Genomic DNA, 25732 nt, shown 5'->3' with positions numbered 1-25732 from the left:
AACTCAAAGGCCGAGTGAGGGAAGCCAGTGCAAATTCAGGTTCAGAGAAGCACTGTTTACCCCAACTGTTAGATTTTTCTTTGTACATGAAACTGCCATTTTAGATAAATAAAGACTACACAGATTATTAAGAAGGACTTTTAGACACAAAAAGACATCAGGAATATAAAGCAAAACAGTGGTTGGTCTTGTTGACGACTGTGTGGACATCTGTCACAGGTCAAACCACCAGCCAAACCTGTCATGACCAGCAGAGAGCTATGAAGACAAGTATGTTCTGGTTTCATTTGGCTGAGCAAACATTTTGGGAATAAACAATACAGGAAGAACAGCATACAACTCAAGGCTGTGTTGAAAAGGAAGGTTTCTGGCTCAGAGTCTGGGTTTCTAGCCCTTTGGAATGGAAACCTGGACATCTGATGGTTTTGGGGCGAGAAAAAGTCTACCTAGAGTTCTTTCACTAATGGAATGGAAATCTACAGTTAGCACACATTGCTGGTGACATCTGCCAGGTTTGAAACTGCCAGGCCAGTGTGCGGTGAGGTTATGCCACATGGGCAGAACCACTTTTGTATTACACATTAGAGAAATGAAAAAAGGGGCTCCATCTGATTTTTTTTTTGGTGTAGCAATGATCATTAGGAAACAGACAAGAGCACTATCCTCACATTCATCTAAGACACGGCTACTGTTTGAAGGATTAATATACTATTCATGTATCAGTTTGGTAAAAAAGCAGTCACGAACCAATACTGGTCCTCAAGTTTCAGTGCAACAGAAGCAAGTTCTTTCATCCTGAAACCGTACCAGTCCAGTCATCCTAGAATTTAGCAACTGTTCAAAGTGGAAGTTTCTTCCTCGATGCTCTTCTAGAATGTCTTCCAGATGATCTGTCTTTTAGACAGTCAGCATGACTGACTCTGCCGGTATGACAGTCTCTTAGTTCACATAATGCCATGGCCTTACTCCCACTGGTTGATACTAAAGGCAATTATGAAAACTCGAGAGATGGGAAGGGTCACATCATACTTTCTGTGTGAGTCCAACATGCACTATCAAGCAAAGTTAATGTAATCTTTATGCCTGATGTTGCCTGACTAGGTGTCAGGTTTCTTTGCTTTTGACACTATGTGCAAAGGCTACTAAAAGAGAGGAAACCTAAATCTGTAATCTTGCTGTTCATACTGGTAGTCATGAGACTGGTCACAGCTGCACTACAACTGATGCCTTCTGTTACTGCACTTTCAAAAACATCTTTTCAAGAAATAAACATTGTTTTCTTGGACTGTTGCAAAAGCAGTTTGAACTCTGTCCTTCACCTAAAATTGAAGGGAAAGAACAGCAAACAAAACACTTCAGAGACATAGCCCATGTTAAAGAGGAAGTGCATACACTGTGCCTTGTAACCTAATGGGTTTCAGACTACAGCTTTTTAATACCTTTATATGGACTCAAAGTGGTGACTCCTGCTGTCCACACATCCCATCACCTCAAGTTTTTCAGAACTAGGGCTTAATATGTTCTGAAAGAACATGAAAGGGATCCAGTAATTCTTGAAGTTAGTTATTACTGATCTGCTTTGCTAATACGGTATACTGTCATATAACAAACACCTTACATATATTCATTAAAGTAACCGAGTATACACTATTCTCTAGTTACTTAGGTGACCAGTGCTCAGGAAGGTTCTTTAACACTGTGCTAAATTTTTCATGTTTGTGTCTCAACTACTTTTCTCTATAAGCCATTCATGCATTCAAGCCTTCCCACTTGTGAAGTTTTCAGTCTTTTCTGTGTTCTTTTTGACTGTCAGAAAAAAGGATAGTCACTGACCACACACTAGCGACCACACTAAATCAGGAATCAGTTGTTCAGCTCTAAGTGTAATGTGACATCCTCTTTCTAAAATAGCATGAAGATTTTCTTTCATGCACGTTTCTGGGCTCTTTTTTTGGTCCACAGCACGTTTCAAGAAAAGCCTGTCTGAGGAAACAAATTAAAACCAACAACAAACTGCCACAGAAACTTACTGGACGGCATTGAAAATTAAATAGCTTTTTAAAGAGCTCACAGACTTAATAATAAAACCTATTAAAATTGTCTATACTGATTTAATTTGCAACAATTCCATCTCAGACAACTTTGCTTGGTTGTTGGTTAGGAGTTCAAAGTGAAAACAATGTTTTTTCCCCACTAATACCCATACACTCCCCCCATCTCAAACACTTGGCTGTGATGTGGGAAGAAGATACATAAGATACAGATGAATTCAGATTGCAGGAGAAGCATGCTCCAGAGCAAGAGTCCTCATACAGAACTCTTTCGGCAGATAGTGCCCTGGCAACCAACTGAACAGCCTCTAAGCACAAGAGCCTCGACCATTATTCTTACACTGTTCATACCACAGTCTCTCAGATAAACTGATACATTTTAAGATGCTCAATGTCAAATGGGCAACTTCAGTGAGTCTCAGATGCTACCCAAAAAATCATCAACACAATATGCATAACTGGGGCATGTTTATGGGAAGATATTATTTGGGGGATGTGAGGTGAAAATTTAATTCTCAATGTTTCCTCACTAGTTTTATTTTCCAAACAGGTTTAAAGTCATAATACAGCAGCTCTTCAGTAAAAGCAGAAATGCAGGAGAATGGAAATTTACCTTCACAGTAACTTATGGAACATTTTCAAAGACCTTTACTCAAATGAGCTGAAGTTCTAAGTTTCCTATGTATAATGCCACTAAAGTCAACGGAGTTACACATGTGAAACAGAAAGGTAAGCAAGTACTTGCTGAAGACAACATTTACATCCTTGCACTATTGAGTCTTTTGTCAACAATAAGAGCTCACATAATGTAACACATTTTTCTTTCTGAAAATTCAGTGATGAACAAATATATTTTGTGATAACATACCTTGAACTTGCAATTTCCACTTTGGTTCTTGCCATGGCAGCTGCTCTTTGTGCACCCTCTATTGCTCTATCCACCTTTTCTCTAGTTTTTGTGTTTCGTATTGGTATAAGTTGCTTCCTTATCCCACGGACCAAAACATTATTTTTATATTTTCCCTCTTCTTTGGTGCCATCTGGAAACATGGTACATCCATATCCATGCCTCCTGTTATTTAGCCATTCTCCTTCATATTTCATACCATTTGAGCGCTCACTAATACCAAAACCACTGCGCTTGTCATTCTTCCATTCACCCATATAGGCTTCTGTAGTGGTGGCATCAACATGGTCTTCCATTGGGTAATAATCACAGTCACCGTCTCCAAAACTAATTGTAGAGTTGGCATCACTAGAACTAATTCTGCTCATAGCAGCATCACTCCTAACAGAGCTCCGTTTGCTAGATATCGATGACCTAGATTCAGATTTTCTAAGTTTTATACTACCAAGAAGGGATCCTCTTCTGAATAAGCCTCCTTTTTTCTTAATGCCCATGGCTTCTGGATCACTGTGAAAATTGAGCACAAAACCTCCTCTTGTTCCAGCCGGGCTGTCTGAAGTGATGTCATGCAGAACAGTGCCATTGCTCTGCTCACTTCGAAGTGAAGCTAGGGATGTTCGCAGAGGTGAACGGATCACTGTTGCCATGCCATAGGGTACACTCTGACGTACACCATATCCATGTCGCATCCCTCCTGTCCATTGCCCCTGGTATGTACCTTTTAAATAAATAAGGAGAAATTAAATTTAGAAAGCAGTCGAAGACCTAGCACTCTACATCCAGTATGCTACAGACAATACCAAGTTGTCAGCTCTGTTTTTGGTAAGAAGAAATGCAGAAAAATCACAACACATGGCATGGTAGATAAACTAATTTTGTTACTTGTTTTTCTTAGAAATTATTTTTCCGCTTAACAAATCCTTCACTTTCCCAGCTGAAGTAACTTCTTTTGGCAACTAAGACACAGTAGCCATAAGCATTTTTTGAATGGATCTGTCCAGGGACAAAATCTAAAACCAGAATTCTAAAGCAGGACTCCCTCAACTTTTTTTAAGATGGCCAGATGGGGTGGTGGTTAGCAAAAGCAGAGCCACATTATATGCAGTCAGCTGTGGGGGAAGATGGGTGAAGGGAAGGAAGGAAGCAGGACACTCATGGCTCTTGCTCCAGCTGCTCACAGACAGAACAAGTCAAAGTAGTAGATGTCCTGTTGTCCTGGGTTAAAGGTGAATACAGACCTCTGTTTGTCAGGACATATTTGAGAATGCACTGAATTGTTTTGTGCTCTGATGGGCCTTTGGATTCACTGTTATAAACCTCTATTGTAAAATTAAATATTTTAAAGTTTGTGCATGTACTTGAATGGAAGAACAAAACCTTGGCATATCTCACTCTCTTAAGAACTCTTGATATCAATACTTTTTGGTATCCCCAGTATCATATAAACATGGCACTACATTCTGCATTATGTTGTGACAAAATGGCCAGAAACATGAGTCTTTTAGCAATTTTTTTGCCTTTCATTTGTTCTGCAGCACAGAAGACATGGTAGTAATAAGTAGAACATTGCACGCCATTCTATCATAAACACATTTCATTGTTGCAATCATAACTACTTTTGTAGGTTTTTTTAAACAGCAATATAAGGAAGAGCAACATGGTATTTGATATGAGAAGTCATGGATATCCATGCAAAGCTGCATCTGAGCCAAAACCCAGCATTATCAGATTACTACTGCAGAAAATTTGTTCATTGTATTCTCAAAAGGCATTTTCATTTTGACAAGATATATACTCCAGTGTCTGTTCTCTGAAAGGCATTTGTACCAGAGGTTCCAGAGGAAGGTGCCAGAAACCCCACAACTGGCAAATACAAGGTAATTTGCTTTCTAAGATAATTTCATCTAATTCCCATTAGACTGCTTTAAGCTCCTCAGAATGAAGTCTGTCGCCCACCTAGTACTGCTTTTTTTTTTTTTTTTTTTTTTAAAAAAAAAGCTATTTTGAGCCTGAGTATTCTTACAGGGGAATGAATAAGCAATCTTTAAAATATCTTTCTTTGATTTTAATCGGCTTCAATTGGAGTATCTATTGAAAACTGATCTTCAGGGAACTAAATATCAAATGTCAAATTCAGTGATTGACTAAATTTTTGTGAAAATATTTGTGAAATACCTGCAGTTTTAGATGTAGCACCAAGCTCCATTTGCTTTGAGATTCAATTTCCTTTGTATAAGCATACTATTTTGGTCATGTACGTGTCAATTATCTACCAATTACTGCTTTACTGTATTACCTCTTCTACTAAGTTATATTTCAATATTAAAATGCAATTAAATTTGCCAAGTCTGCTTTCTTTATTATATAATACTAGATAGGTTCCACAACATAACTATTTTGTTATTCTACCAAGTGGAAGGTTTTTGTTTTAACAGATGGCTGCTGACACAAACAAACAACTTTCTTAGTTTCTTTCTCACTCTCTGTATCCTGGATACCTACTGCTGCACTGGTTGTAAGGGTGCTGAATCTAGAAACATGATTATTTTAAAAAATGCAACATATGGAGAAGAACAAATAGAAACATGAGCACAAAGCACTTGCATGACGTATTCTGTAAATACTGCAAAAATACACCCACACTATTTTTTTTCCTTATTAAACAGACATTTCCCAGAACTATATTAATATTTTATGAGTATAAATGACTACATTTTTTCCATAGTTGTATCTGGGATCCCCTCAGTATCACAATGATATGCTGGAGCTAATAATCTGGCTACGTATACTCACTGCTATATACAACAATCTGTCTAACATTCTGCACCAGTTAATTTCATTTAGAAATAATAAATCTAATTCTAATTTTGACTATACCACAATATTACATTAGAGCAGTAACTCATAATCATGGCTCTTGATATTGCTGTTTGAGTGTCAGATTCGAAGTAGAAGCAACTTATTTCAGTATGGAATTTTACAAAGATACAAAAGGTCAGTCTTTTTTCTTACTGATATTTTGGTTTTTTTAATAAACATGGGAAGTTCAAAAACACTTAATTCATTTAGGACTTGTATTGTTCACCATTCTGTAGAAAGAAGTAGAAGTGGTCACTGTTGCCCATAAGGGCATTAAAACAAGGACAATTGATGTGCTGCTATTTACTTGTCTAATTTTTCTTTCTAAAGGGAAATAAAATCAATACCAGCTTCTTCTAAAGAGAAAACAGTCAAGGAGGAAATGGAATATTCATACTGAACTGGTCCTTCAAAATTACCAATGATATTTAGCCGGAATTTTGTGCAGTCTTGCAGGTAATAACTATCTCTTCTATCATTACAAATCCATTAAGGGATACTAGTGCTAGAAAGCTGACTCATTTTCCTTGATTTTTCAAGTTACATTTTAAAAGAAAAGTATTTTAATACATACAGAGGGCTGTGTCCAGAAGACAGATACAAGAGATTTTTACACTAATTTAACTGATGATATCAGTCTCTAACTGTATCATCTTCTTCAATAAAATAAATTTTAGAAAACTTTAAATGAGCAAGATAAGGTGTGTTAATATTGCAATATAATTAAATACTACATCATATGACATAAGACATGATAAAAAAGCTCCTTCCATCTATCAAGATACAAACGTATGCAATATTTTCCTATTTCTAGACATAGATATAAATATTAATGATAGATCAACAAGCACACCTTATACTACAGTTGACAGTAAAAGTAGTTCCTGTAAGGCTCAACTGTTAAAATTTTATTTATCATTGTGATGACCAAGCTATTTAAAACTGTATTTGACCATAAACCAATAACATCGTTTGGTATTAATTTTCCAAAAGCTAGGCTTGGTATCCTCTGTAACTGAAGAAACATTCAGCCATGACTTCTACTGACCATCCATCTAGTATTTTATTGTTCCCTGGGAAAGGTCTTCTTATTTTGAGCCTGAGAACTATTAGAAAGTATATTTCTTCCTTTTGTTTTTCTTGGAAAGTTGCTGTAAGGTACAATTTCATAACCTGTCTCCTTAAGAGTTGTGCCATTGTGCCACGCCTCCCCAAAAAACCCTCGGTATATCTTACAGTCATAAATGTCGTTGCCTACTTGTGGCTAAAATTTAAAACTACGCTGTGTGGAAAAACTGTGAGGCCAAGGAGTTATTTAACTACTCAGCCTGCTCTTATCCTTTACTTACATCTTCCATGGTTTCACAAATTCAGTTACATCAAGATTTTCGCATGCTTTTCAGACTCAAATGTTAGATAAGCTGCTGGCCTCTGTGGAACAGCAATGCACAACCTTATAACAAGATGCCTGTTATTGCTATTGTTGGCAGGACCATGAACTGCTAATTCACACATACTGAAGTTTCAAATCAGGCCATAGTCTCTCCATAAAAAATGCTCTGATAGGCTTGCAGATTCACACAGATTCGACAAAATCTAGGGAGTTTAAAAGACACATAAAAGTCCATATTACCATAGGGAACAATCTGACACGCCACTTTAAGGCCCAGCATAAACACATGCAATGAAAGGAGGATCATGGTTTATAATTCACAGTGTTTTCCTCAGAGATTTGACTGAGTGACAATTTTAAGCATTGAAACACAGCATGACATACATTACTTATGTCGTGCAAAGTGCTGTGTGCAGAAATACTGAGGAACACTGTCAATGCTCTTGTTCTTTTTCCCTCCTTCAACTATATCTCCTAATACCTCTGATGCAATTTAAACCAACACATTGGGAAAAGAAAGAAAAAAAAGAAAAAAGAAAAAAATAACAGCAGAGAGACCTGGATTTTAGTGAGTTTGAAAACAAATTGGCAATTCATAGTCTCAACCATTATTTCCCTATGCTGGTATTCTCAGGTCATAATACAGGAAGAGCTTTCCTGCAAATATTTCACAGTATGTCAAAGACACATATACAAACGTGGTTTCCTTGTAAAAACATTTCAGAATTCTTCTGGTGTACAAATACTGCTATTGTTTCCAGAGCATAAAAACAAAAACGCATCTGCAAACATCTATGATGCACTACTTTGCTTCATTCATGAGTACTTTCATTAAAATCAATGGGACTTCACACCCTCTGTTCATATGAACTGCAACACATAAAAGACTGGGGCCATGGTAACAGATTTCAGTTAACAGGACTAAAACTCTCATGGTATAAACTGCACACTTCACATGCTGTTTTGGATGAAGGATTTCCTGTGGAATCTCAGTCTAAAAATTTACAGAATTTACCTCCAATTATCAATATCATATTGAGATTTTAAAAATTCCACAAGAAGGCTAAAGGAAAAGAGAAAAGGAGCTGTAGTTTGAGAAAACCACTACTAGAAGATTTACTGGAATGGCAATTTACTTTTCTAGAAGGCGGGGGGGGGGGGGGGTGGCTACCGCAAATTCAGCTATTCTTCGGCTTCTAAATTACTAGCCAGAACAAACATGAAAATTGAGAAGCCTATTGTGTGGTGAAAATGAAACTAAAATTCTGATCTCCTTCATACTTTGTTGTGCTTTTTTAAAATCTCCAAACACATATCTTGGCTGACTGAGCATAAGAAGTTTCCACACCAGGAAACAATTTTCAGACAGCTACAAATATGTATAAACAAGGGGATTAAAGATACAAAAGCCACAGTACATTTCATTTTCTGAAGGAAATTAATCTTACCCTACTTGCTACATTTTGTATTTCAGAAAGGAGAAAAAGGACTCCAACTGTAAACGTGTCTTCTAACGCTTAATACAAAATATCTATTCTCTGGCACGATCCTGAAAGTTTGACCACGATTCTCTTACCAAAATTCCTTGAGGAAACCAGCAACAGCATATGGGTTAGTCCTTTAGTCAGATCATGTGAACACTGCCTCTGATTTTGGTAAATTCTGTTTCTCGCACATTACCTTAAGCATGCTGCTCAAAGCTGAAGCGAGCAGCATTTCTGTAACAACCCAAAAACTCTCCAGCCCTAAAACCAAGAGCAGCTTTTCCTGTTACAATGGAACAAACCAAGTTGAAGAGCAACTCTGCAGAAGTTGCAGGTGGCACTTTCACTTATGCCAATGACATTAAAGCAGCAAAGGATGAATGAAAGTATCAGGCTCATTTATCGCACAGAGCATGAAATGACAGCGGTGCAATAACTGTAAGTGACCATTCAGATAAGCTCCAGTCCTGGGTGACCTTACTGAACCCTGACTTCTTGACGGCTCCTAACTTCACCAGAAGGGCAGGCCGCCCAGACCTCACCACGTGCCTTCCGGGAGCTCAGCCCTAGGAACATTTGCTTTTTCCCGGGGAAGGGTTCAAGAGGCAGGCCTGTGTAATTTCACAACGCAGCTTGTACTTAAGTGCACTGTGTTTAAAACCCTACGTTCTTTTTATAAAACGTGAGTTATTACATGAGGGCAGACCCCGGTTTCCTTGATTTCACGCAAGTTGCATACCCGCTTTCTTACCTCCAGCGCCCTGTTTACAAGCTGGGCGTGCCAAACGTGTCAATACACCCCTGGCACGGCAAAGTGACCGGGCACCGGGCGGGCGCGGCTGTTAAGCTGTTGCCATTTCGCCGCCAAAGCGGTGCACAGGGCGCGAGGCGGCCCGCGCCCCCTCCGCTCCTCTCCTCCCCCAGCAGGCGCTGCCGGCCCGGCCACCGTCACCGCGGGCGGGGAGCCCGGCAGCCGCCTCGGCGGAGAGAAAGGAAAGCCGCCTGCAGGCAGCCGTAATGCGGCTTTCTACCAGCTGGCCGGGAGAAAGCGACGCGCCCGGCAGCACAGCCCGCGCCCCGGCCGCAGCCGCTCCCGCTCGGCCGAGGCCAGGCGGCTCCTCACGGAGCGGGGCGGGGCGAGCGCGGGCACCTGTGGCGCTGCCCGGCCGCCAGCGGGGCCTCCGGGGCGGCGGTGCCGGCGGCTGAGGAACGCGCTTCCCGCCGGGAGCGGCCACGGCGCGGGCAGAGGAGAGGCCCCGCCGCGCCGAGGGGCCGCCGGGCGGTGCCGGACAAACGGCCGCCGCGCCCGGGACCGGTGTGAGGGCGGCGGTTGGCCGCGGGGGTGGGGGGAGGGGCCCTGCCCGCGCCGCGCGCGCCCACGCAGGCGCGCGCCCCCCCCCCCCCCCCCCCCCGCCCCGCCACCGCTGCCGCGTGCGGGGCGCCCCCCGCCGGCGCCCACCTCCGTCCCCGTAGGTCTCGACGCCGTATCCGTCCTGCAGCCCGTTGCTCCAGGTGCCCTCGTAGCGGGCCGGCGTGCTGAGGCTCTGCCGCACCCCGTAGCGCCCCTTGAAGCCGTGGGACCACTCGCCGCGGTACATCCACCTGCCCTTCGTCTCCACGCCCAGCCCGTGGCGCTTGCCCTGCGCCCAGTAGCCCAGGTAGGTGTTGCCGCTGGGCCAGGTGTAGCCGCCCGCCACCTCGAAGCCGTGCGACCAGGAGCCGGCGTACTCGCCCTGCCCCTTGGGGCCGGTGCAGATGCCGTGCCCGTGGGCTTTCCCGTCCTCCCAGCCACCGCAGTAGGTGCCGCCATCGTCGAAGTCGAACCGGCCGCCCGTCATCCAGGGCAGCGGGGCGAGCGCGGCGCCGCCGCCGCCTGCTGCCCTCCTTCCCTGCCCTGCCTGCCCTGCCTTCCCCTGCCCGCCCGCCGACCGCCCCGGCGCTCCCCGCGACTGCGAGCGCTCCGCCGGCCGCCCGCCCGCGCCCAGCCCAGCCGCAGCCCCGCGGCGGCGAGTGGCGCCCGCCCCCCGCTCCTCCCTGCCCGCCCGCCCCCCGCCCGGCGCCGCCCCCGGCCGCCGCCGCCGCCGCGGGGCAGGTGCGCGCCCCTGGGGCTGGCCGGGGGCCGCGCCCGCTGCCGCGGGGGAGGCGGCTGCTCCGCCGGCGGTGGCTGGGCCGGGGGGCCCCTCCGTGTGCCCCCCTCTCCCGGGGAAAGGTGCCCCCCCGTGCTGGGGACGCGCGTGTCTCGGGGCGAGACAAGGCTGGGGCGTGCGGGGCTCGGGGGGCGGTGGTGCCGGTGGTGCCGGCGGCTCCGTGCTCCGGCTGCGCCTCCTGACCGGCCCGGCCCGGCCCGGCGTGGCCGGTGTGCTGCCGGGCGGGCTGCGGCTGCACCTGCTAGCATGTGCAACAAGTAGGCAAAAAGGGAGCGCTTACAAGCGGTACCCGCGATTCCCAGCCTTCTTGTTCTTATCCTTGCTTTCTCTGAACCTTAAGATTAGTTTGAGGCTGACGCTGTTGCTGCAGAGCGCAGCCGAGTTGTGCTTTGCCCCTTTTCCAAAGGAGGTACGGAGCCCACCTTCCCGAAGGGGCGAACCGGCAGTTCCAAGCACGCCAGCAGGAGCGCGGGGCGCCAGCGGTACCAAGGCCTTTCAAGGACAGCCCTGCTGGGAGCTGAGTGTGGAATCTTTCATTATGCCTTCAGCCCCATGGCCGTTGGGTGACTGAATGGCTCTAAATCCTGCCAAGTGCTCCTTTGCCAGATATTTGATAATCAGATAAAAACATAAGGGCAAACGACAGGAGGAGCACAAGTGCAGAACCAGCAGAGAGAATAGTGGAGAAGGGATTGAAAGCTGCTGTCATCCCGCTTCTTCGGGTTTTGTTCTTTTGCGGTTATAGACCCTGGGAGAAAATCTGAATGAAAATGTTCCTCTTCAGTGGTGATTTTGTGAAAAGCATGAATCGTACTTATTATTCATGGGGAGTGGTGCTATCTGGACACGGATGATTTGGAAAAGTGGGGAAATAGCAATGGCTGTGTTAGCAGCAGTGACTAAAAGCAGAAACATAATCGCAAGTGAAAGATTTGGACATAAACCATCAGAAGCTGAAACAGTTAAGCTTCAGAGATCTTTGCCAAATTCATCCCAGTTACAAGCAGTTTTGACTTAAACCTAAATGAAATTAAAGTATTTCACATATTAAACATACCCGCTTAGCTTGGATAAATTTTCAAGCTTTGTGCTTCACAGGACACTGTTCTGTGTAGATTTTTATGCCACGCTTGCACCGTGCAGTGCTGTATTATCTCTGTTCTCTTCAGGAGAGAGTTGAGCACCATAGCTAATACGTGCCCCTGTGGTCTCCTGTCTCATCAGAGGAAGTGTGTGCTATAAAGCCTTGTTTCTGTTCCGGTAAGGGAGTTTGGGATTTCTAGTTCTGCTTGAATATGCACAGATAGAAGACTCTATGCACATGTTTGGACATACGCATACAAAGAGGAAAAAAATGAGATCAAAGACATGTGCCTTGTCCGTGAGAAGATGGGGAAGTTTCAGTGCCCCTTTGTGCTCTGAGAATTTTGTTCCTTAGTTTTGGAGTATAGAAAACCAGGCAAGCATGGTTTTTCTGTAGCACAGACATGGTCTGTCACATTATCTTTGGATAAGGCTGTATAGTGTTCCGAAGTTAAGGACTGAGACCTTCGCTGCAATGTAAGCTTTTGTGGAAGGCCATTAGCAAGAATGGAGGAGAAGTCTGAGAAGGTGGGATTGCTGAAGAAGATGAGGTTCAGTATCCTCTATTTCCTCAGCTTATCAGGTTTCATGCCCTACATATCTTGCATTTCCTAGTCAAGAAAAAGACTGGAAACAATAGTCGTGATGGCATGCATGCTTCAAGGAGTTTACTTTTTTCACCTTATCAGTCTTACTTTTTTTTCTGTTTGTTTGTTTGTTTTTTTTTCCCTCTGACACAAGATAAAGCCCTGTCATGTTTTAACAGAATTTCAGAAGAGCAAAATGGCTTTATACGGGTGTGGGGAACTACCTGTTGAAGTCAGCATGCCTGTAGCGGATACTGGTATAAAATTAAACTAGTAATTGAGGTCCCCTGTTTATAATCCCATGTTGTTCTATGAAAATTTATGAAGCACATGAGTTGCCATGGTTGAACTGCAGCTGCTGAGCACTGATTTTATCTGTTGTGGGGCTAGTATTGCCTTACATGGTGTTACAGGGGTGCTCCGTGCACAGCAGGGGTATAAGGCTCATATTGTCTTGCACGATACTTCTGTGCCCCATGCACGCCAGGGACAGGACCGGCACAGAGGGGAGCAGAAGTGGGGTGGCATGTGCTTCTGTGAGTCAGCAATGGAAGAGGTGGGCCTGATGAGGGAGTGTGGGATTCCACACAGCCCCTCCGTGGGTCTGAGCCGCTCCCCTGAAGAAGCAGCTGTTCCAGCCTGATCATCTGGCTGGAACCACGGTTGTGCAAGTCCTTGCCTGCCCAGATATTGCATTTTACTCAATATTGGTGAATTACTAGATTTGCTGGTGTTTCCACCTGAATAATTGTACTACTGAATAACTGGATCTGCTGTTGTAATGACCTGTGTAACTGCACTACGGATGTATATGTGTTACAGTACTGTTACTTAATTTATCTCTCTCCCTAAAGTTGTTGATCTGATGCCTGCTATGACATCCCATATCTATAACTAATTGGGGATGCCTTCAGTTCTTACATCTGTACATTATACAGTGTTGTACCATTGCATTAATGAAATAAGTATCTGCCTGTTAGTCCTTTGTTTTGCCCCCTTGATTTAATTTTTACAGGTTTTAATATCAGATCAGATGAATCAACAAGATTGGATAGGCCAGAGGTGAACAATGAAAATTTTAGGAAGGAATCATATAAATTTTCTTCCTTTATCACAAGCGTGTCAGTAGGTCTTTTTTTAGTGCCCTGCAAATGACACTAATATGAATGGTAATTTTGCATGCGGCTTATATTTCCCGGTGTATTCATTTAAATGAAAAAATCAATTTAAATGAAGTAGATGCTTGATGGCAAGATGAATTCATCACTGCCAGCCTTCTCATTATATTTTCAGTAGGGGATAGATTTTGATAGATGTGAGGATAGAAGTGCTTTGCAGAGAACTCTTAGCATCACTCAGCCAGGTCTTGATGAAGTAAGAAGTCACAAGTGTCTCATTGCTGATGAGGTTGTAGATACATTTTTTTTCCTGACAGATTTTTGCATTGATAAGCCTCAATTTAGTTCATGCCACTTTGTGTTTGCTTCTGGTGAGGGTGTAGCTAATCATCATATGCAGTCTGTAGAATGTATGTGTTAACATAGATCCACAGATTTTGTTTCCTTGGACACTTCTGCCCAGTATCAAGTTAAAAATTATTCTAAAACTCCATAAATGCAGGAAGTAAGCAGTTACAGGTAGATGAATGAGTTTACCTGTTTTGCCCAAAATAAATGTAATTGCTTCCACTTTTTTTTTTTTTAATCTGCCTTACTAGCGTTCTTTTCTGAAGTCTTTGATACATGTAAGGTTCAGAAAATACAAGGTCCAGGTGCAGTTTATCTGTAATTTACAAAATAGTGCTATTTTTATTGTATATTGGCTGAATAGAAAAAGTTTACCTTGAGTAGCTTTGTTGCTGTGTAAGTTACCACAGCACTAGGTCTGATGACACTGTATGTATGGAAAATATGAGTGCCTGATGACACGGTATGTACGCAAAACCTGTGCTGCAGGGTTGTATTTTAAAAGGTACCTCGTGCAGGGGTGGTAGATGCAGCAGGTAAAGATATTAAACTCCAGAGGTTTAATATTAACCAGATACAAAACTGCTGAGTTTAAACTATTAGTCTATAGATATCTGATGCATGAATAAAAATTAGGCACATTTATTCTTACCCTTAAAAGCCTGATTCAGCAGGGAATTACTTTAAGTACTTTAGTAATCCCATTTACTTCACTGGGGCTACACATGAGCTTTAAATTAAACATCTGCAAGATATCTGTGCACAAATAAAGCAGAGCTCTGAAGAATGTTCTCAAGTGCTTTGCAGAATGGAGGCAGGATGCTTACTTAACTGATGAGCTCCATGAGCCGCACACATTGTATTGGATCAGCTCACACACAGGACTGCTGTGTGGGAGGCAGAAATACAGAAGTCAAGGTAAGTACGAAAGCCACAGTGCAGAAATTTCGAAAGAAAGTAGATCTTTCCTGGCTCCATATGAACAGCCACAACTTTTGTGCCAATTTTTCTGTCTGGAGTCTAAATTAACGTTTATAAACATAGTTCTGTATAACTTTAACACAAATTATGTTGTCTGACTTCAGGACAAGAAGAGACCACTTTTTCTTACTATTCTGTAAATTCACGTAAGTTACTGTGAATACTCAAATGTTAATTCTACAGGATTTTTTTTGCAAAAAAATTGCTATAATATTTGAGAAATATTGTGTTATGAAACTACTCTGCTAGCTGTACTGGTAAGTGTCAGTTCTACCTTGCACTTGAAGCTGTGACCTAGCCAGTAAGATAGTATACTTAATTCCAGAGGTGCTATGTTTACTCAACGAATACAGGGGGTTTTGTTTGTTGTTTTTTGGTTGTTTTTTTTTTTTTCAAAAATGTTGATAAAGCTTTTAAGAACAAAAATACAGATCCTTTTCTAATTTGAAAACAAGATGAGTATATTCCATACCTGGACTTCTATTTTCAGCATTGTTCTAAGCAACTGAATTAGATTTTAAACGAAAATGCATTTTGTTTTGTTTTGTTTTAAAGAAATGCAGCATTTATATTGATCTTCTTTGCTTCTCAAGTGATTTTAATAGCAACAGAACTCTCTATACAAGTAAGATACAATGTATTGGAATGATACTTTTTAGAAATGTATAAAGATATTAGGTTATCTTATAAAGATGGTATACAATAGTGTTAAGATTATGAGTACCTATGAAATTATGGAAGAAATATGAAATATTGTTTCTGGGTCTTATCAACATATAGTGTTTTTGTTGTGGATTGCTTTGGGTTTGGGTTGGTCTTTTTTTTTGTATGTCCGCAGAACAAAAATGAGTACCTTAATCCACTTAAAAAAACATATTAACTCCAAACATATTTGATTTTATAATGCTTGATTTGAAGTGTAACATCATAATGATTGCCCTAAATTACCACCCAAATTATATAGGTGGGGAAATCTACAAAATCAGATTTATCACTAGCAAGTTTTCCTAAATGTTGATACAAATCCTGCAACTGCTGCAGTTCAAGTCTTGCTTCCTCAGGGGAAGATGGAAATGGTTTATTGCTTTCTTCTTCACAGCAAATTTGTGTTTGCAGATAGAACATCAAGTCTTGCTTTAGCCCTTTTTTTTAGCTGAAGCAGGCTATATCTTTCATTATTTCCTCCTAGACCTCATGACTATCACTGTTGCTGTTGTCTAGACTGTCCCCAATTATCTATTTATTAGAAGCCTGATTTTGAAAACACAACACATCATTTCGCTAATATTGTGCCATATTAAAGTAGCATAATTGCATGTGACTCCCAAATGACACTATTCTTTTACACTGGGTGCCACGAATCAGTGGTGTGATTATTCCTCTCCTCCCCGCACCACCCCAACAAGAAAATGTGTAACAGCTGATCTTCAGTGTATGATTTGCTGCTGTCCTAATCCTTTTCCACAGAATATTGTTTAACTAATAGCTTCCCACTTTGTACTGAAGTACTGTACCACTTTGTGAAGTTGAGTCACTCCAGGTTTTCACTAGCACGCTTATTTTTCCCCCTTAAGGTTACTTCCCGTGTTATGTTGATTTTAAATTTTAATACTGTATTGCAGCTCTTCCCTGGTTTCTAACAGTTTGCACATACAATAACTGAACACTTCCAAGATCAAAGTTATTAATTAACATACTGAATGTTAAAGGGTTTGGTAAGGATTTAGATTGGGTACTCCTTCAGGCTTGGGACTTAATAATTAATAACCATTACTTAGGAACTGGAAACAATGTGTACTCTCTTACCACAGCTTTGCCTAGATCACCTTTAACAAACATCAGCAGTTCTGCTGAAATCAAAATATATAGTATCTCTTTTAGTGAAGGCTGATACAAGAAAGCATTTAACATTTTGGGTTATCTCGGTGGTGCATCTGAAAACCTTCCCTCTCCGCTGAGCAGTGGCATGGCCCTTCGCCTTCCTCCACCTCTTATGGGGCTGTCTCATTTCCTTTTCTGTTCCTTCCTAACCAGGTCTCATTCCGTGATTTGGCCTTTCTGATTTTGACCCTACATACTTGCACTCTTCCCTAATATTCTTCCTTTAGTAATTTGACCTACTTTCTACTTGCGTATACTTCCTTCTAGTGTTTCAAGATCATTGAAGAACTCTCAATTTAGTCAAGTTTGTCTCGTGATACTCATCTTATTTTCCTTTCACATTGGGGTGGTCTCCGTTTATGCCCTTCACATTATTTCTTTAAGAAAACAGATTGCTTTTTTGGAGTTTACAATAAAATAAAACATAGTAGAGAACAAATCTAAGTTCATGGTTTTTACAAGGCAGTCTTGGCCGACACTGGCTTGAGATATTCTCATGCCGCAGCCCTCTGTGCTGCCAGCACAACTGTTTCTCCAGTGAGCTGTGATTTGGATCAGAAAACCAATCCAGCTTAAAAATAATCCAGCAAAAAGATTTATTTTTATTTTGCTCTTAAAGCTGAATCATTTGCTCGGTTTGCAAAGCATCTGTAGAAACAATTGCCCTAATGCAATTGAAAGCATCCAGAAAAGCTGGCAGCTTTACAGTTCACCTCTTTTGTTTTTAATTCTATTCTCTTTTTTTCCTAGGAGTTACAAATAATATTTTCACATAATCTTTCACCCAAGTTGCCTGCCTTCTTGCATATTCAGTCAGTTTACCCCGTTGGTTAAAAGGAAAAGATATTCCAGATTTTATATAGTCACTTATCTGCTGGATAATTTTTTTTTTCCCCTGTAACACGGTACTGTAATCACCCTGTAGTACCTTCCCAGCAGGACTCCCAGTTGTTCAAGTCCCTCATCTTCACCCTGTTCTGTGCTTTGAAGAATTAGCAGAAGCACCCAAAGCTCTCAAGTCCTGTACTGTCATGTCCTACAAATTTTCCAGGTGCCTGGGGAGGTCCAAGACCTGATTGAAGCTTTGCTTATTTTTTGGGCTGTTTGTATTAGCTGTATTAGCTCTCACATCAGGTAAGATTTGGGACTGATTCATGGTTTTTAGTGATGTGCAAAGCATTTCTCTCCTGCCTGGATGTGTTTCTTACGGCTTTGCTTTGTCTTAAATTGTAGCAATGTCATACCTTTGAGATCTTAATTCTTCTGGTAATTTTCATGTAAATTAGATAATGAGTTAAATAATTTTCATACATGTTGCTTTAATACTGTAGGTAAAAAAATTTCAGCTTGCTGACCATGCTGCTATTTTTGTGAATAACTATTGAGAGCCACATGCATCTTCTCAGAGATCTAAGCCTTTTGCCATGCCTTAGGCCACCTATTAATTGAAAACCCTCCTTCATGAGTTAGCAATTTCATCACCAGTGATTATAAACCTTCACAGAGGTTTTGGTAAAGATAATTTCTTCATCAAACAAACAGTCCCAGCTCTGCTTTTTCCACCTCCTGCAGCACGGCTCTGGTGGAGGAGACCACAGCTCTGTGGGTCACATCGGACCACCTCTGCAACCATGAGTGCACCTCGAGAAGGCACCCATTCCAACTGATCTAGGGATTGCACCTCTGCAGCTACTCCCTGGACCTTGCAGTTCCTTGTGGTCTGCCTTGATTTTATCTGGCAGATTTTATCAGACATAGGGATGAGGCCATATGTTTGCATTCGTACCCAGTTCTGTCTTAATGTGGGGTCTGTCTTAACGTGGGGTCTGTCTTGTGAATTTCTTTGTTTTTTCTTAGAAAAATTGAAATGCTTTTTTTTTCCTTTAAAGGTAATAAGCTAATGTAAAAATAGTAATTAGATACAATATTTCCAATTATTAGATATGATACTTCTAATTTTAAGAGACATGTTGATGGGCACGGCTGTTAGCATACACTCTGGTGAGGCTGTGCTGGAGCAGAACAAAACAGCTGTTGCATTTCACAGGTGCTGGTGCTTCTTACACCTTGGATAATTGATTAACTTTATGTAAAAATCTGTTCTTCTGAGTGAATCCATTTGTGAAATATATTGAAAATCATTGTCTTTCTAAATATGAGTCACAGGTACAACCTTGGTGGGTTTTGTTTCGGTTTTAAACAATAATGGAAAAACAAAGGAAATGCTACCAGAGGTGCAAAAGCTGAGCTTTTTGCTCTTTGACGATGACTCTAATGTGGATATTTTTATGCATAGGTGGTCTCTTTTGAGTTTTGTTTCTCTTAACAAAGTCCTCAATACAGAAATTGAGCTTTAGAGGACACTACCAAGGGGCTAAGCAGGCTGCACAGAAAAGACCTTTAATAGAAAGCCACTCCCTAAATCTGCTTAAACTTCGGTGAGGATAATGCGGCTTACTCTAACTGATTTTTGATAAAACAGTAAAAGACAAGCAGATGCTTGTTATGCCTGAGTTGATAAATGCACCCTGTTGGAATGTTTCTTGTGCTTTTCCAGGAGTATTTGTCCCAAGGAAAAAAACTCACCACAGCTAACATGCAAGTTAAACACTTAAACGTATTTTGGTATTTAATTTTAGATGAAAATATATAGCAAGGGTTGGTGCATCATAATCAGCCTAACCAAAGAATTAAAACTCCCAGCTGGTATGAGATTTCATTTATTCTTAGGTTTGCTTCTATTCTGTTGGCTTTTTTAAGTGTTGGTAACATAATGCCATGAAGTTTTGGTATGATGAAGAAACCTGTTCACCATGTGTATTATGCTATTAGCACCTTTTCCATCTTGAAAACTGGCTTTCTTAGCAAATACACTTAATGTAATATTACATTGCTGCAAAATAGTTTTCTACTTGTCCACTGGAACTTCAGCTTAAAGATTTGATTCTGCTCTTTGGAAGACATAACCACCAAAGCAGAATTTGGGATGGTGCAGTACTCTGTACTCTGCAGGTGCAGTACAATTTTTATGCTCTTCTTTTGGTGAAATCATATGAATTTATGTTTGCAGCTCTGCATGTGAATATGTTATATATAGCTGTGCTTCTGGCAAGTACAAGATGGACATTAGACAAATTAATATTTGCATTATTATTTTTTTTAAAAAACAACTGTATGATTGGGAGGGTTTTGAGCCTTAGTTTTGTTTAAAAGCAATTATTTTTTTTTTAGTAGAAAACACCTAATGCTAGGTGTGGAGTGTTAAACAGGTCTGGTAATGTTCTTTATCAAAACATCATCCTTTAGTAGCAGCAGTTGTCATAGTGAACAAAATGCTTTTATGTAGAAGTTTATGATCTGGTTGCAATAGGTCCTTTGAAAAAGTAGTCATTATCTGAGCTTTGGTAACCCAGCTATACTGTGTATTCAGCATGTAACAGTGAAATTTAATGTAAGATTCATACAGAATATGAAAATATTCCTTCTCTGGTGATTTCTGCTCTAATCTTGGAATGTATATCTTCCTAATAATAGTGTGTTTGAAAAACAATTATATGATGTTCTATTATGCCTGAAAGCATAATAAATGTAATCGACTTATGGAATAATCAACTATATTTAGCTAGGCATGTATTTATCATTAAATCTTTCACTTGTAGCTATGCTGGAAACCAGGTGTGCTATGAAGTCCATGGTAGAGATCACCTTAGTTCATGTTTTAGTTTATTAACTTTAAAATTTAGCAATATCATTAGCCTGCATGATATTTGGGTATATTAGATACAAAGTTTATTTCAATTGATTTGAGAACTAAAATTAATTTTGAATGCACTTGTTTCATATAACAACATTGCAAAATTTTTTGTTCACCCACAGATAACTATGTCGTATTTTTGCCTATATGAGGTTCTACCATGAAAACAAAAAACGTAATAGAGCTGGAGGACTGCAGGTCCGTGATACAGCATGCTAAAGTTAGAAGCTGGGGGCTGCAGTTTTGTTTTCATGTATGAAGGGATATGGTTTTGGTTTTATGTAAGTTTCAGACTGCTGTTTTTGTATAACTAATAAAACTTTTAAGGAGATTTTATTTTTAACAGCTGGTTGATCAGCATCTTTGGAAAATTAAGCCCAATGAAATATTTTAAAAATGTCAGCCGTTTTTGAAAATTCATGATATCAGGATTTTCCTACCCAAAATTTCAATATCCAGAAAGTGAATTAATTGGGCACTATGTAACTTTGTGACTGCAGTTTTAGTGCTGAAAATGTATTTTTATAGGCCTAAGACAAAAAAAAAAAGTGATCTTTTCTGTGCCATATGGTGTCAATGGTATGTTTATAGATATATTTTTTGCATAAATGTATTAATATTGGCAAAATGATAACATTTGAAGTACGAAAAGTGTGCGTGTGTGTGTAATTTTAATCTAAAATTTTGTTGGTTATTTCCCCCCCTCCTTTCTATTACAAAGTGTGTACAGATCTTGTGCTAGGCTTAGTTTAATCAGTCACTGGAAGTACCTGGCTCATTCTGCTGGCTACTGAGTTTCAGTTTGTATACGCTACTTGCCTGAGTTTTGAAGAGGTGATCCTACATACACTGTTGCTTCAACAAATTATGTATTTTTTCCACTGTTTTCACAGTTCTTGGGAGACACAGCTGCTGTCCCCATTTGGAGGTGCTGTGCAGAGCTGGAGCTACTGTGTTGCCACCAACATGAGTTAAGATTTAATTTATGGGAACAAATAGGCTTGTGCCTCTATACTAATTTGAATTATTTTATATAGTAATACTTCTGTTTATCTTCTTATGGTTTGATTTTTTTAAAAGGTAACCTAAGTGTCTAATCTGCCTAGACTAAAATAACTTTTAACACAATTATTGAAATAAGCATATGTGTGTGTGTATGATGCAGTTGTTAAAATGGAAGTATTCAATATGCAAGTAAGCTTGCTACCAGTAAATTTTGTTTTATTTCATCCTGTCATGCTTGGAGTGAGTGTTGAAAGACGAACAGGCAAGCATTGCTTGGCCAGAGGGGAGAAGCACGTCATGCAGCCCCCAGAATAGCATCGGCAGTAAATACGGTCATGCTGTTCTTCCCCGAGATAGACCCAGATCACATTCATAGCACCCACCAGGTCTGCTGGTTACCAGACATTCAGGGCCTTTGATGAAACACTTACAAATGCAGCTGCACTTCGGAGGGATCTTCTGCCAGCAGTGAAGAAGCTGACATCAAGGAAACAGGACCACAAGCCAAGGGAGTTCAAACAAAATGCAGTTTAGGGGGAATACGAATTTAATAACAGAATTAAAACACTGCCTCAAGATATGACCTGTGTTCTTGTTAGACTCCCTTTTTATGTTAACTTGATTATGTTTTCCAGTGACTTAGAACCACTAAAGCATGATGCTTTTGTAGAGGAGGAAAGGTAGACTGAAAACCAGCTCTTTGTTCATCTGTCTTAGGTCATACACAATGTCAAAACTGGAATGAAAATGTATTATAAAGTGAAGTTAGAGAAAGGCTGAGATTAAAAAGTTTTTTCCAGTTATTTCTCATTTTGTGCAATACATGGAAATAAAGTAAGATAGCCCTGAAGGTCTGTGGCAGTGGCCTGTCTAGCGTGTTAGAGGGAAAATTTTAATTATTGAAGGTCAAGAAAAAACCCTGTTCATTTCTTCATCTTGAAAAGATAGATTATCCCCTCTGGACCAAAAGGGTGGTTTTGCTTCCTTTTCCTTGAGCTGTGTTCATATTGACTCTTCTATTAATATAGCTTTTATATTTTTTTACCATTTGTATTTTCCTCCGAGGACTTAACTCACCAGTCAAATTCTGCTTTTGTGTTCTGGCCACTGGACTTGATGGGACGCTACAGGAATCAGGCTGAGGCATTGCGTCTTCCTCCACCCCCCTGCCAGTTTATGTGTCTCTGTAAAATTTGAAAAGCTTGCTTCAGCTTCTGCAGATTCTCTCCTCTGGCTTTGCCTCTGCACCCGGTGCATTAGCTAGGGTGTTAGTGGAAAGGGTTTGTTATTTCAGACACATACCATCGCCTGCTGCCCTCGCTTCTCCCCCTGCACTTGCACAGGGCACGGAGACAACTTCATACTTTCGTTTGTATCAGTTACACACACAGGATTTAAATTCATCCCTTTCTCTGTATAGCTTTTTTTTTTTTTTTTTTTTTTTTGTCAGCTAACTCAGTAAATGCTAAATAGCAAGTATTACTGCCTTCTGCTGGCGCTGATATACTACATCCGTTTTTCTTAAGAAAATCTCTTTGAGCTAAATGTGACAAGGGAAGTGGGCTTTCAGAGCCGTAGCTCTGATATTTGTTCTCTGCGAGTGACGTTATGCAGTTCAGAAAAAAATCATGCCAGCATGTTTCAGTTAGTGCCAAAAGAACATAGAGAGTGATTCAGCGCCCAAATCTATTGCTGCCCAAAACTGTGTCTCATCCTATTTATACTTTCACGAATGAGGGTCTTGCTTACAAGAGCAGTTAGGTGAATGTTGTGTTCGTATGCTATTTTATAATTAATTTGTCCAGCTGTTTTACATTCTGCTGTTCTTTTCTGACGAGCATGGAAAAGATGAAGTTTTAACTGGCATAGATAGTTTGTAACAATCAAGTGGAAGAATCCCAGTTTCTTAAATTATTGTTACTGGTGTTGGAGTTAAGTTCACTGGAAATACCTGGGTGCCACAAAATACCTTTGTCTACAAGGCAAGTGTTGACTATTTCTTGCTATTCAGCACACCTAAACCATAAATATTGATGACGAAACTCTTAAACTGTGTTTAAGAAAGAAGACTCATCTAAAGACTAAAATAATAATTTAAAGTGGAACCTCTTTGGACCAGGACTCAAATTAGAGGTTTACTAATTGGTATCAACTAACAGTCCAGTTCCCTTGAGCTTTTTCATCAACACATACCAAGGGGCTGAAAACCTCAAAAAAACCCCAATTATCAATTAAATATGGAGTAGCAGTTTAGTCACTTTGAAGAAAAAACAGGAGAAGAAGTTTAAATCTCTCTGAAGAACTAACAAAATAGTATCCTGACATCTGGCTGGACAGGATGGAAATTGTGGAATGAGAACTCTGAGTCTCCATTTGTTAAGCACCGAAATGAGAGCTGGTAGTGGAAGTCATGCATGTGGAGGGCCCTCCACTGGGAAATATCAGGCATAAAGATTCCAGGTGTTTTGGTGTGGTTTGTTTTTTGGGTTGTGGGGGTTTTTTGGTTTGTTTTTTTTTTGTTTGTTTGTTTGGTTTTTTTTGTTTGTTTAATTTAAAAATTCCAGGCTGATATAGATGTAGTGAGAAGGAGAACTTAATGAAAATTTCTCCAGGTTTCAAAATTCAGTAAATCCACTACATTGACATATTATAATTGACCACTACATTTTCCTTTTTCTTTCTGCCATACTATAATTTGAAAAGACACTGCAATACTGACACATAATTTATGTGATTTAGACTGGGGGGTGGGAAATTGTTTGTAAGAGAAAACACCCTCCTCATATTTATGGCCCCCACCCCTTCATGAGCAGTAATGGGCCGGGCTACCCAGCTGGCCCTGGTCGTTTAGTTTCCTTTGGTGTTGTGCAGCCTTGGATGGCACAGGGCAGAACAGCCTTCATCCCTGTTGCTGTGCTGGAGCAGAGTGCTCTGGAACTGAGGTTGACTTAAGATTTTGAAAGCACTTTTTCATACTTTCATTTAGCACTGATGTCTATCTCGTGAACTGAGATTTCAAGGAAGCTAATTGAACCTGTTTGGGTTTTAGCCCAGCTTGCACAAAGCTTATGACCAAACAGCAAGAATTCAGGCTGAAGAATAAGAATTTTTTTATTCAAATGAGAACTAAATTTATGTTTTGTCTTAATCATTAATGTTGTTAAAGTAATGGCTCTTCCTCAGTGGCAGCTATTTTTTCACTTGTCAATGAAAATGTTTGGAAGTACACGCTAATGTTTTAAAGTATTTTAAAACTATTTTTGTGAGCAGTTGGCTGAAAAAGACCATGTTTAGTTTAAACTCATTTACAAATTAACTTCTAAAAGTTTTCACAACATTTTCAATAGAAAGTGTAATTAATATTTTTAGAAATTTTTGAAAGTAGTTAAACTGGGCTTGTTACAGGGGTGGAAAGAATCTGATTTCCATAACTTTTCATTTATCTTTTAAAATTATTTTCCAGTCAAAGAAAATACTGCATGAGACTTCAAAGGATGTTTTACAAAATTGTGTTTAACCCCTTGATTTCCTTAAGGCTTTCTGTGCTTGGTTGTCATTCCAGTTAATGAATCTTTATGTTTTGTAGTGTGATTGTAGTAGAATTTGAACAAGTCTAAGACCTGATATATGACCCATTGAAGTCAGTACAAATCACCCTACTAACTTTGGTGGATTTTGTTTCAGCATCCAAATAATCTGTTTTATGAGCTCAAATTTGCACACTGTTTTTGGCCACAGGCAATAGCTAGAAGAGCTACAAAAAATAATTTTTTACATTAATTGCTTGTGCTGTGGTAATATATGAATTTTAATGGGAAGCCAAAACCCAATGCCCTAGACAGTGCTGTGCAAACATGTAACATGATGGCAGTCTTTGCTTAACAAAATGTCATCATTGTTAGATTAAAACAAGTACAAAACCCCGACATCTAGATGCTATGCACAGAGGTACAGAGCACAGGAGAACTTTTTATTTTGGCTGATATATTAGATTTTATAATTTGAAGATGCTATTTGCATAAAAGCATGAGGAGTGATAGACTGGATAAAGCTGTAACGATAATACCTGGATTTTAAGGTTTATAGCTAAGAAATTGCCCTTTTTGCACCTTATGTAAATATATTAAATGTATT

At 40.4% G+C, this 25732-nt stretch overlaps 1 protein-coding gene across 4 annotated transcripts in view; it reads right to left on the bottom strand.

Moving 5' to 3' along the window:
• JPH1 (junctophilin 1) overlaps window positions 1-10623 on the bottom strand; it is an 84226-nt gene extending 73603 nt beyond the window's left edge. For all 4 annotated transcript variants that reach the window (XM_037380979.1, XM_037380980.1, XM_037380981.1 and 1 more), the window contains exons 1-2: window positions 10154-10623; window positions 2920-3676 (exon numbers count right to left, since the gene is read on the bottom strand). In XM_037380979.1, the coding sequence (XP_037236876.1) occupies window positions 2920-3676; window positions 10154-10532 (1136 nt within the window). In that variant the 5' untranslated portion in view covers window positions 10533-10623. The remainder of the gene's footprint in view (window positions 1-2919; window positions 3677-10153) is intronic.
• Between the last annotated feature and the right edge of the window lie 15109 nt (window positions 10624-25732).

This window comes from Falco rusticolus, chromosome 3 (assembly GCF_015220075.1).
Source record: "Falco rusticolus isolate bFalRus1 chromosome 3, bFalRus1.pri, whole genome shotgun sequence".
Lineage (NCBI taxonomy): Eukaryota > Metazoa > Chordata > Aves > Falconiformes > Falconidae > Falco > Falco rusticolus.
This window is presented reverse-complemented; position numbering and strand designations above follow the sequence as displayed.